Source organism: Hydractinia symbiolongicarpus, chromosome 7, assembly GCF_029227915.1.
Source record: "Hydractinia symbiolongicarpus strain clone_291-10 chromosome 7, HSymV2.1, whole genome shotgun sequence".
Lineage (NCBI taxonomy): Eukaryota > Metazoa > Cnidaria > Hydrozoa > Anthoathecata > Hydractiniidae > Hydractinia > Hydractinia symbiolongicarpus.
Window position 1 is genome coordinate 12,308,649 of NC_079881.1, and position 13,577 is coordinate 12,322,225.

The 13,577-nt window shown below is 34.9% G+C and overlaps 1 protein-coding gene across 2 annotated transcripts; it reads left to right on the top strand.

Annotated features, from left to right (window-relative positions):
- The first annotated feature begins 2,738 nt into the window (after positions 1 to 2,738).
- Positions 2,739 to 12,956, top strand: LOC130649068 (uncharacterized). Of its 2 annotated transcripts, none has more exons than XM_057455268.1 (2): positions 2,739 to 2,897; positions 11,126 to 12,954. In XM_057455268.1, the coding sequence occupies exon 2, from the start codon at positions 11,159 to 11,161 to the stop codon at positions 12,539 to 12,541; it is 1,383 nt and encodes a 460-aa protein (XP_057311251.1). In that variant the 5' UTR covers positions 2,739 to 2,897; positions 11,126 to 11,158; the 3' UTR covers positions 12,542 to 12,954. The 2 variants fall into 2 exon arrangements, with proteins under 2 accessions (XP_057311251.1, XP_057311252.1); XM_057455269.1 differs by lacking the exon at positions 2,739 to 2,897 and adding an exon at positions 4,435 to 4,587 and having other exon boundaries at positions 11,126 to 12,956.
- Positions 12,957 to 13,577: the final 621 nt, after the last annotated feature.

Below are 13,577 nucleotides of genomic sequence, written 5' to 3' on the forward strand. Positions count from 1 at the left end.
CAGGATGGCACTGGCCTGGCAGGGCTCATCGTAAGGTATCGGCATACCATAAAATTTGGTCGTGATCGCGTCCTTGTAATATTCGTGTTCAGCGTTCACATAGCGGTCCTTTTTCAGGGCTCTGTCGTCAATTGCCCAGATATCAACTCTTAAATCCTTAGCCAGATTTGACGATATTTCGCAATCCAATCAGGGTACTCCTTGAAATCGAGACTCATTGCCGGTACTGCGTTTGCGTTGTACCGGGTCACTCTATGTAGGGACCAGATTTCTGGTGTTTTTACTCTAAGCGCCGTCACAAGGTCCCGTGTATGGTACCCTATAATATACCTTTGATCCTTATCTCCGTTGGCGGGAATGGGATCTGATACCGACAGGTAGTCCACGTTGATATCATCGATGTCTGTAAATGCAGAAAATGAGTAGATTAATTTAGGGCTGACAACCTCATTTTAAAATTTCAGCATCTTGATAATTATGTATTTCGAACGATTGCGGAGGATTACATGTCATTGTACATACGCAGCCGTCACCGTTATACGTGATATATTCGTAATGGCAGTACCAGCACAAGATTTCACCTTTTATCACGAACCTCCTACCGCAGGTGCACCTGTCATATGCATCCAATATACGTTCACAGTCGTTGCAATACTCCATTTGTTTATCACAGCTACAAGGACGATGATCATCTTCTAGGTCATCAAGACGTTCACTCAAAAGCCTCGAATGTCTCATCCATTCATTCACCCTCTCCTCCGATTCTTGTAATGCCAGGGCCAACGCTATTAGCGGCAAAAAGATACCAATACCGGTCATAAAAGTCATGGCTACCGCACTTCCAAATATATTAAATTTTGATTGACAGTTGACGCACATTTTATTATATAGCCTCGTTATACATATTTGAGCATCCAGGGCTCCTTCTCAACAGCCTTGTTGCACATGTCCTGCGTCTTGAACTTATCCGGCACATCCTTAAGCGCGTGGGGAGTCCTTTCAACAACCCCATTCCCCATATTCTGCGTCTTGAAATGGTCCGGAATATGCTCAAGTATAAGGAGATCTTTTTCAACGGCCTTGTTACACATGTCCTGTGTCTTGAACCTATCCGGTACATACTTCTGCACCCAGTGATTCATTTCATGTCACATTTCATGTCCTGCGTCCTGAATTTTGACGGCACATACTCGAGCATATATGGCTGCTTTTCAACAGCTTTATTGCACATGTCTTGCGTTTTGAAACATTTCATTTATTATAATAGTATTATCTTGCAACAATTACTGCAAGATAACCTTGGCCTAAGGCAACCCTCACACCTTTTCAAGATCTACTTTTTCATCCTCTGAAAAGCCCCAATCTATGACCCTATCTGGATGCCATGCTATTGGGACTAACTTCTCCTTAATTCTGGCCTTTTCGGCTTTCCTCTGGCGATATTGTTTTCGCCATTTAAATTTGCTTTTCCTATTTGATAGCATGCCCTGGGTAACAAACCAATCCGCTACGTATTCGGATAGGTAGGCAGGCCTTTAAATAACCCCATTACACATGTCTTGGGTATTGAACTTGTTAAGGACATACATGAGTACCCAGGGATCCTTTTCAATAGCCTTCATACACATGTCTTGCGTCTTGAAATGGTCCGGGGCATAGCCGAGCAGGCTCTCCTTCTACAGCCATGCTGCACATATGCTCCGTCTTGAACTGGTCGTATATATACTTGAACATTGAGGGATTGTGTTCAACGACCTTGTTGCACATGCATTGCGTCTCGAATTGATCAGGCACGTGCCTGAACATATCAGATTCCCCCTCAACGGATTTGTTACACATGTCTTGTCCGGAACAAGCGGTAGCATCATGGGCTCCTTTGCAACAGCTTCGTTACACATGCCTTGCGTCTTGAACTGGTCCTGGATAAACGCGAGCGCATAGAACTTCTCCTCAACAGCCTTGATCCAATTTTCCTGGCTTTCGATATCGTTCTTGAGATGTTGAAGCAGATCCTTCTTGCGCAGTCCCTGAACGCCTCTACATAATCCACGACCTTTTGCAATATCTCGTAATTGTTTGACAGTGTATGAATCCATTTCTCTCTTTATTATATACGGTTTTTAACACTGTCGGAAGATTTCATTCTGCTCAAAACTAACACAGTTATTTCCCTTTTTATTGCGATCAGGGAATTTTCCCTTTCTACTAATTTTTGTATGATGGAGAATTCCCCCTGTATGCGTGTTGATAATTAGGGAATTATGTTAGAAATTTTTGAATCTTTTATCCTACAGATGACGTCACTACATTGCGCTGATTATTAGGGATATGTCCTTACTCATTGATGTCTAATGATTATTAGGGACTCGTTGTGGGCGTGCGCGTGTGCGTTTTAGGGGCTGTGCCAGAAGGAACATTTCTCTATCTCTCCTTAATATGATATGTTGAAAAAACAAGAAATTAATGAGAAAAAATTAAAATTTTTATTAAAATAAAACATCGCCGAAAAAAAATTATATATATATACGGAAGTAGCGACACACACAAAATGCCTTAAATAAAGAATGGGCGTTCCTTTGAACTAATCTCTCTTCAATAATAGCCGTATTCTGTCTGTTTGTGCGCAAGAAAAAAGTCGTGCTACGGAAACACGAAATGCGATTAATTATTTATTTTTACAAAAGCTTTTGTTTAATTTAAGATTTCTTATACAAAAATTGTGGTTAGATGATTTTTGTTATTCCCTGGATGCAGTTTCTTTGTGCACGGTTAAAGTTACGAACAATCGCGTTGTCTATTTTTTTGAAAAGTTTAAATTATTCGCGTCTTTTTAAAGAAATCAACAACAACAAGTTTTTTGATAATAAGAAGAGAACAATAAATTTTAAGAAGATTATGTAAGTCATTTTTTGTTCGTTCTTAACATGAATTGGGTATTTATTTTCGAAATGTTGATTCGTCATTTACATTTTTTATAACAACAATAAATTTTGCCTGAAGTTGGATGTGCTTATTTTCTTTGTGGAAATTTATTATGTTTTTAACTAAAAAAAAAGCGTCAGAAAATGTCTAAATGCTATTTACAAGAGGAGCATCTTTCTTAACCCCAATCAGGCGGTAAAAATGCTCGAATTATTGTTAAATATATGAATTTTACGAGAAAGCGGCATAACACTACTTCCGATAAACTATACTTTAAAAAAAAGAAAATGTGTAGTTTATACTTCTTCCGTGCCAATAAGTATATTTGTCCAGGGACCATAACTACCGTAGAGTAATTTCATAACAGTTTCCAATAATGATGGTACGCGAAATAATTATAACGGCGAATTCCCGTGAATTGAGTAACATTAGAGTAGCAATAGACAAATTAAAAAGCTATTAATGTTATACAATTCTGAAAAATGCTAAAAGATGGAGAGTGAAATTAAAAACACAAAAATATAAAATAGAAGAGTAGAATGTCAATAATCGTTGATCAAATGTTATTGTACGCGTTTCGTGCGTAGCCAATCCTGAAAACCATTTAACCCATCGTACAACGCTAATCAGCAATTATCTACAAGGAGGAGCTATACCCAACGGCTTTAGAATGAACTTTCACCATAATACCCCTATTTATAGACATTTAGAGACGGACGGACGGACGGACGGACGGACGAATATGAAAATAATATGAAAAGATATTATCTCTATAATAATAGCCGTCGTCTGTCTGTCTCTGCGCGGACCCCCAGCTGAGTTAGAAAATGATTTTTTAGGTGAAGGAAAAACCTGCAACACACTAAAAGAAATCAAATATGCGAAAGTTCTATTCTTGTGATTACAGTATGAAGTTTATTTGTCGAGAATGTAGTTGATAACTTTGTGACCATAAGTTTCACAAAATTTTTTGCTTAATGCTTAACAACTTGTGATGCACGAATTTAAGCCATTCTTTTTTTACACATGCAAGTCAGGGTGGCAAGAAATCATCCATTAAACTACTTTAATTTCTCCAGAGTACAAAACCACCCTTCTCCTCGGTTGTTAATTTAGGAATTCCTTTCAACTCTCCGGTATTTAATTTTCAATACATTTTCACTCACGTTTAGATGGCAGTTTAAAGTATATTATGTAAAATCTAAGAGGATTTGTGTTCGCTTTGAAATAATAATCCTTCTAAAAGTGTCTTTACACCGTATAAATATGCAGGATGACGATGGCGTTGCCAGGGAATCGGGAAAGCACTAAATCATGTCAGATCGTTGAAACCTCTGACAGGTTCATCACTTCTTCCCAAAACTATTACGGACACCAGTGCATCTTTTTCATCTCTCTTCTTTCAGGTTGAAAAATTTTATTTGGAAAACGAGTACATAAAATCTCATAACAAAAATTGTACCACTTAAGCAGTTTCTATGGCCTCGCATAATTTATTTAATGAACATGTTAATTCTTTGCAAATCTCAACGTTATGGAAACTATCTAGAGGAAACCAATGTTTATATAGATAAAGATAACAATGTTTACATCATTTTTTGTGAAATAAAAACATATTTGTCATGTTCAAAAAAACACATGAAGTTTTTACAGACATACTATGAGGTATATTGTTTTCTATTCAGGGGTTCATCGTTAAATTATGATTTCTTTAATAATGTAATATATAGCATGTCAGTACAATACCATCCATAACATGTAATTCCAGAGAGTTTATACATTATTAAGTTTTATTATGGTAGTATTGCAATAATCGCTTATGACTTTGATATTTACCGCCGTTAGGTTTTATGCATGTGCATTTTGTATGTATTATTGGTGTAATTTTGTGTTAATTTTGCGTTTACTGACGTAAATTTTTTGTGTTTTGGTGTAGATTTGTGTGTATCCATGTAAATTTGTGTTAATTTTGTGTATGTCGATGTAAATTTGGGTTAATTTTATGTGTACTGATGTTAAATTTTTGTGTTAATTTTTTGTGTTTTGGTGTAATTTGTGTGTATCGATGTAAATTTGTGTTAATTTTTTGTGTACTGATGTTAAATTTTTGTGTTAATTTTTTGTGTTTTGGTGTAATTTGTGTTAATTTTTATATATCGATGTATATTTGGCGTGTACTGATGTAAATTTTGTGTTAATTTTGTGTATATTGATGTAAATTTTGTGTTAATTTTGCGTGTACTGATGTAAATTTTGTGTTAATTTTGCGTGTACTGATGTAAATTTTGTGTTAATTTTGTGTATATTGATGTAAATTTTGTGTTAATTTTGCGTGTACTGATGTAAATTTTGTGTTAATTTTGTTTGTATTTATGTAAATCTGTGTTAATTTTGTGTGTTTTGGTGTAATTTTGTGTTAATATAAAGACAATTACTTTATATATTAAACCACAGAAGGAATTGCTCAATTTTTGTGTGTGAACACGTACTTGCTATGTTTGTGAGTAGGTCATTTTAATTATGCATAGAGATGTAATGAATAGAAAGAGACACAACGGCTATTCATGCTAATGTACTGAGCCGCGTCCCTGGAGCAGGCGGTCCATTCATAAAAATTTAAAGTTAGCGAAGCAGAATTGCTTACTCTGTTCCAATCATATTAAAGAAAATGTTTCGATTGTTATTTCGCCCAATCAAGGTTAATAAACGTTCGCAAAATTTAAAAGTTTTGTAATAATTATCTGCACGTGTTAGCATAGTTTAGACTCGTTAAACCGACTTTTCCAGTTATGCTTATGAACTAGCCGTTTGACTTATCTTTGCGGGGACCTAATTGGATTCGTGATTTAGCACAACTTGAGAAACCGAATCTAACTGTACAATGGAAGATCCTGAAAGGAAATCCAATTTAATGATGACTCCAAAGCACTTATTTAAATTTTTTAAAAAGGTTTAAGCTACATGTAAATCTGAACTTAGTTACGTAGCCAGTCTCTGTTTTGTAGCTTAGTTTTAGCTATATATAGCTAGCTAAGTTAAAGTCTCACTATACGTAGCTACAAATTCAGCGCACTAGTTAGATATTCAGTGTGGTCCAAAAAACCAAGTGTATTTGATGTAAGTAATTGGATTAACTTTATCCTGATAATATGCTAAAAACCTCTCTATATCCTGTTATAACCCAACTAATTTCATCAAAATTCACAGAAGATTAATGGTTATCATTCAAAATAATATTTCTTTTTGAACTCAACCCCTTCTAAAGTTTTATTTTTTTACGGAAGCGCCTGAAAGGATATTCATGAGCAAAATCAACAAATGGTAATCTGGTTTTCTAATACTAATCAAGGTTTTCTTAAAACGTGTGTTTGAAATAAATTGTGTGAAATTTTTGGTCTAAATACTAGCAAGTCAAAACTGATAGTTGTAAGAAAAATCATTCATATGGCTAAGAATAGCTAACCCTACCTTCGTACATCCATAAAGGATTCATATCCTATTAATTATTTGTTGAAAAAAAACTGAAGGACAACAACTGGCTGCTTGACCTTCTTTTCTCTTAATTTTTTACAAGTAAAATTGTCGGGATTCTATACTGAGGGAATCGTTTTGCGAGAAACGCGCAAAAAAAACTGGAACCCAGGGACGCGCCTCCTCAGCATTGTTTGTTTGAACAATAGGGTTTTGAATAGAAAATTATCGCTCTTTCTCTTTTATTATATCTCTATGAATGATCTTACCACGGCACTGTGCTCATTGGTTGATTTTACTTCGGGGTTTATGTTGGGAAATTTTTTTTTTCTTGGTAGCTTTGAATTAGGGTTGTGCTATAAACATTCGTTCGCATCTAATTTTTTGTATGAGAGAAACTGAATATTGATATATTTAAAAAAAGCTTAGTTAACTAGACAAGGAGTAGCATCTGAATTATTTATATGTAAATTTTTGTTTTTCTTAATCATCATATAACATTAAACGCCTTCTAATTTTTGTTTAATTTAATTCTGTTTATATTCAGTAAAACTAGAATCGTATCCGCTCGATAAGTGGAACTTTCATGGGACCGAAAAAAAGAGGTTTCACTTTTCCAATTTTTACTTATCTAAAGTTTTTTCAAAAAAAAAAAAAAATGATTTTGTCAAAAAAAACGCAGTTCTAGAAAAAACATTTAGAAGCCCTAAAAATACAGAAGGTTCCAGAAGGGTAAAATAAGACCTGGCAAGTTCAATTTATAAGGGTTACTTTTATATAGTCACTTAGAACGAAACTTTACAATTTTTTAATCTCTGTAATCATGACTGGACGCTGGGTTTAAGTCAATTGTCAGTTCTTTTTTAACCAACCTTTCAATTCATCATTATCAACCACAATGCTATCCGTGGTATCCTGTAGACTATCCATTATTTCATCTAGAGCTTACATACTCTTACTGAGTCTTTAATTCTTTCAAGTTTCCCTTCACCGAATGGATCGTCCAGATCATTTTGTGCTCGACCTCGCTTTTCGACAGAAATTTATGCTTTAACGTAGCAATTTTAAACTGTTGCTGCACATCTTCCCACTACAGCACAAATAATTCTATGCCCGTTAGAATGTTGGTTTTTGAAATTTATTTTTTGCATCAATCGGTGTGATTATCAGCAGGACTATTTAAAAACGGTACTTTGCCTTTAAAGATCGAATCACCCCTTCGTCCACCGGCTATGTCTTAGACGTGATATGGCGGAGGTAAGATAATGAATGGCTTTTAAGCCATTAACATGGGGATGTGCTGGGAAGTTGTCTATAATTAGATGATTTTGTACAAGCTTGCCATCCAATTCTCGGACCTTCTCTTCAGACAATCCTCTTCCCGTCCAATTTTTTTTCTGACCACGGTAGCGACAGGGTGACCCTACAAGTTTTAAAAACATCTTGGGGACTTAGCCTGACTGATCAAAAAATAGCCAATTTATCACCAAAAGCATATCAATGTTTTCTACCCACACATTTTAACAAACGTCGCCAGAAAAGACCATGTACCTAACATGGTCTTTTCTGGCGACGTTTGAAGAAAAAGCTAGAATTCTTTTCGTTTGGTATGTCAGCAACTGCATAGTTTGACAGTATGGTTAAAAGCCTTGTTTCGTTCCAGAAGGCACTCATTTCATATACCACAGTTTTGCCCTCTCCTACAGAAATTAAAGGTGAACTTCTGGGCGAAATGTCTGCAGGACTTCGAGAAAAATTCAAACATTTTCATAAAAAAACTTTTCATTCGAATTTATATTACAAACTTTTTTTGAAAAGGTTTATAAATTGAAAAAATAGAAAAATCATTCTTTCTTGGTATGATGCCATAGTTCTTATAAAATCATGCAATTTAGACTTTGTAACGGAATATCACGTGTATAAAACTATCTAGACTGCGTTCGTAAGCGAGTAATTGACAGTCATGGATGTTGCAAAAATATTTTCAATAAAACCAACTGTTAAAGAATTTGTCAATGATATCTGACACTGTTTTAAAGCGAACGTTAAAAGACTCAACAACCCAACTATCTATTAGAAGCTTGGAAGTTATTACACTAAACACCTTTTGCGAACTCAAGAGCCTTAAGCATTATGATGCTAGTAGAAATTAACATCGTCCCCAGGATTCTTTTACGCCTGTATATTCTGACAGAGCAGAAATAGAAATGTTTTTGTGTCTTACGGTAACGAACCGTTGGTAAACTGCTTTATCTTACAGTTCACAAGTAATTGATTTAATATTTTCGTTTTATTCCTGCATTGTTCTCATCGATCACTTGATATATGTCTTGTGTTTTTTCATTCTCTTAAGGCGTTTTATTTATCAAGAAAACTTTTAGATTGAATCTTTTCTTTCGATGCCTATACGAACGTCCTGTCGCGTTAGTTTTAAAAATCTCTGATTCAAATATGACAAAAACACATTTAAACGTTGGAATTCCTGAATATGTTTTGAACATCGAGCCAAAGTCTCAGTTACGAGGATGTAATTTGGGTCTAGAGTCCAGAAAAATGATTTCACTTAGCGCATTTTATATCCGAGACTCCAATTATCTGAAAAATAAGAGAGTTTGATAAGGCAAACTCAAAGGACCGGGAAAAATGGTTCTAGCCTTTACATGGACCCGACATGAGATTTACCCGGAATGAGATATGACACCTCTATGAAATTTAGTTGTGTTAAAATGGGTTTTCCTTACTGCACATACGCAATAACTTTGCACACATGCGCAATAACTTTGTACACATGCGCAGTAATTTTGTACACATTTGCAATAACTTTGCACACATACGCAGTAACTTTGCACACATGCGCAATAACTTTGTACACATGCGCAATTACGTTGCACACATACGCAATAACTTTGCATCATACATGCGCCATAACTTTGTACACACACGCAAAAACTTTGCACATATACGCCATAACTTTGTACACATACGCCATAACTTTTTACACATGCGCCATAACTTTGTACACATGCGCCATAACTTTGTACACACACGCGAAAACTTTGCACACATACGCCATAACTTTGTACACATACGCCATAACTTTGTACACATGCGCCATAACTTGTTGAACATGCGCAATAGTTTGTTTCATTTCGGATAAATCGCGTTTACATGAGTATTTTGAGAACGAAATAAAATCAACACCAAAATAAGTTTCTCTTCGTCCGGAATTATGTAAACTTTATAGAGACCAAAATAAAACTTCATGTAAAGGCTGAATGTCCCGTGTATAGAGCGGCAACTGTAATTGAAAATACTAGGGGCCTAAGTAAGAAATTGACTTGACATATTAATAAATAAATATTAAAAATCTAAAGGTGTAAATGAACATGTACATTTCGACTACACGCTTCCTTTTATCAGACACCTCGATTACTCCCTCCCCTTCTTTTCTCATTGTTTTCTTTTAAGCGCATCCCTTTAATAGAGGCGCCTCAATTCAAAACTTAATGCAAATATTAAATAAGGATCTCCATAAAAAAATTCTTTAAAATACCTCGAAATATCGGTAGAAGGTATGGCTGATAATGTACCAGCTTTAATTGACATTGGCTATATTGATTATAAAGGTTTAGATATTAAGTGAAACAAGAATCCCTGCGGCTTGAAGATTTTCGTCATTAGCCAGGAAGATTCTAAAATTTGAAGTAGACCTTGAAAACGGAGAATTATGGAGTAAATTAATCATTGAGTATCCTAATTCTTAATTATTATTGTAACTAACCTGCAATGTTAAAATACAAGGTAAAAAAGCCCATACCAAATAGGGTTGATAAAAAAAGTATGATATTTTATTTAAGTTATTTGTTTGCTTACTTATTTTTATAACTTTTTGTAGCTTTTTTATGTATATCTCAAACTCTCTTACAAGTGCTACATTCGTTCATACGTTACATGGATGTTTGTTTTCTATTGCCGCACTTTTTCGCGTTATAAAGCAAATAATTCAAGCTTCAAATAGAAATTTTTTTAACAACTGGTTGCAATGTAGCTAACAGGAAAGAATATTTACAACGTCAGGTAAAAAGACTGTTCAGAGACTCTTTAAATTATTTAATACTTATTTTAGGCCACTTTTCAATTTCCCTTTTCAAAAGTACTATTTTAATCGCTTTACGGTAGGTTTTTTAAGGTGCATTAGCTTCGTGACTTCACCGTAGCTTCGTGGCTTTACCGTAGCTTCGAGACTTCACCGTAGCTTCGAGACTTCACCGTAGCTTCGTGGCTTCACGGTAGTTTCGTGGCTTTACAGTAGCTCCGTGGTTTCACGGTAGTTTTGTGACTTTACGGAAGCTTCGTTGCTTTACGGAAGTTTTGGTGCCCAAACGGAAATGCAATGTCTTCATTTAAAAAAGGGTAAATAAGTAAGCAAAGTTTTTTTTTTGATTTGCGAAGCTACAAAGCCAGCTGTTGTCTTTGGGGAAAAGACAATCCTTTCTTTTCAGTAACAATGCTGACAATTTAAATGATTTGTAGAAACACATTTGCCTAAATAATATCTGATTAATCAACTACGAGCCTAATAACCCCAGCCTTGATAGCCGGAATTTTTGAAAAACCAAAACCAGAACTAAAGTTTAGAAAAGGAAAATGTCGCTAAGATCAACCTTTTTTTGGGTTAATATTATGAAGATCAACTGTGTTGTAACATAAAGCAATTTTCTTTCTTTCTTAGGACAACTGTAGAACGTCAAAAGTTTTTTAAGACATGGTTAAAGATCCAACAGAGTTTGAAAACTGGAAGAAGAAAAGAAGAACGACATTTCTTTCTTTCTGTTTGTTAACATGTTGTTTGGGTTCCGAGTATTCCGTTATTATACCTAGCTTGTGGTTTTACGTAACAGACATCACCAAAAGTGCGCATTCAAAAGTTTATTATGGTTTTACCTTATCTATTTATTATATCTCCGCCATTATTGGAAGTTTTGTTATCACGAAATATGTTGATAAAACGCGGAACATACGGAAGACCATTCTGACATTAATTAGTTGCGAAATTATTGGCAATGTTTTATATTCGATTCCATTTTCTCCGTTATTTCTTCTGTGTGGCAGGTTTATTCAAGGTTTGGGAGACGTGAATATGTCAATCATGACAGCAGAAATTGCGCGAAGTTACACCGAAAAGGAAGTGACATCTAAAATAGCCGTCATAGTAGCTTGCTTCTCCACTACTTTTGTCATGGCTCCAGGTCTAAACATTGTATTCAAACTTATTGACGTAAACATCAAAGGTTTTCGTGTTTATTATGGCAATCTACCTGGTTTGTTTATGGTTGTCATGTTCGTGTTTGCATGGTTGATTGAATACGCATTCGCATATGATTTATCGAAAGAATTTGATTTGAAGCAAAATAAAACTTCATTGGACAGACTCAGTGACAGTGACAGCGAAACAAATATCCTTTTAAGAAATGAAAGAGATTATTATGATGGGCAGCTTAAGGAACAAAATTTTCAACAAATTGAAACTCATCCATTTTCCCTGCTCAGCTATTTTGATTTCAACTTCTTAGTCTGGTTGGGATTCTTTATGTCATTCAGCATGGTAGGTTTGATGGATGTCAGCATGCCGATTCTGGCTGCGGAGGACTTCCATTTCACGTCTCAAACTACAGGAATGCTCTTTCTACTCACTGGAACTGTATTCATTATAGTCTTAGCAATCGTAAAATATCTGTCAAAACATATCGCCGAGTACTATTTGTTACATGTTGGTTTAGGAGTGTTCGTGGCGTCCATAGTCTTATTTCTTTTAGTAAATATGGCAAAAAGGTTGAATTTTAATGTTGGAATAGCTGTGTTCTGTTCTTACGTTGTGATTCTTGGGACATGTTCGTGTGTCGAGCAAGTAATTCTACGATCATTATTATGTAAGCTGATTCCTTCATCGTGTCAGACGTTAGCAGAAGGCTTGCGAAGATCTGCAAGTTCGTTCGCCTGCATCACATCCAGTTTACTTTTCCCTTTCTTGTTAAATTATATTGAAGTTGTTTGTTACGTAACATTGGTGTTGGTTGTTGCAGCATGCATCTTATTAAGATATCGAAAAAACAGTTTGCTTAACCCCAAAATATTTTCTGTGAATTAAGAATTAACTCACAGTTATTTGTGACTCTCGAAATCATTTATGGAAGTATTTATAATTGACTTAAATTGCGTTATGAGCTTGTTAAAAATTGTCTCAAAATTAAGGTGGCCGAAAGAGCCTTGGATCCAGGTTGTTCTCCAAATAATCAGAAGTAAATGAAAAAGCATAAAAGAAAATAGTGGGTGGTAAAAGATAATTGCTGGTAACAGCAATTTTAGTATCACGTTATGATATTTTTGAGAACAGATGTTTTTCTGCGGATCATTATTACTTGGTAACAAAAATGATATTTTTTAACAACACTATTTCTATGGCAACTCTCAGAGCTCCTTATTTCAATATTTTTGAGTTATAATAAAAAAAGTGGTTCGGTGTGACAACCCATCTGCGACAAAAAGGTTTATCTGAATCAATTCATCAAATTTACGTCTTTTTTGCGAAACTAAGTTTCTAGCTTCTATTTGAGTGAGGTTGTGAGGTCGTAAAAAGATAGCTTTAAAAAATGATATTGCCATGTACGTGCGAATTTTAGTTACATAAATGTAATCGGCTCTGTGTTGGCTATAAAATAAATATATAATTATGTACGCATGCTTAGAACCTTTTCTATTCAAATCAGTTCCTTCTCGTAGAAAATTTTCTTGAAGTGGAAAACAGCTTTAAAGTGTGCTAGAACGGGATAGGTATTTTTCGCATCATTCGCTCATTTTATAACAACTCCTGATGGGAAATTCCCTATTTAACACGATAACTTTTATAAAAAACTGCGTCAAAATTGAAAACAAAAAATTCTGAGCAAAAGAAATGTTGACCAATGCAATAAAATACGCTGCTAAATAAACGACTTTTGATTTGCAATCAAACCCTTTTTAATGGGGAATAAAACATCACAAAGGCGTAGATTTAAAGACGGTTTTTAGATTAAAAAGGCCTACATTAATTGAGAAATGAACAGATAATGCAGTGATAACCTACCGTTTTGATGGTGTTGAAGATCTTGATGTTAATCGGTATATAAAGAAGTGTAAGAGAGGTT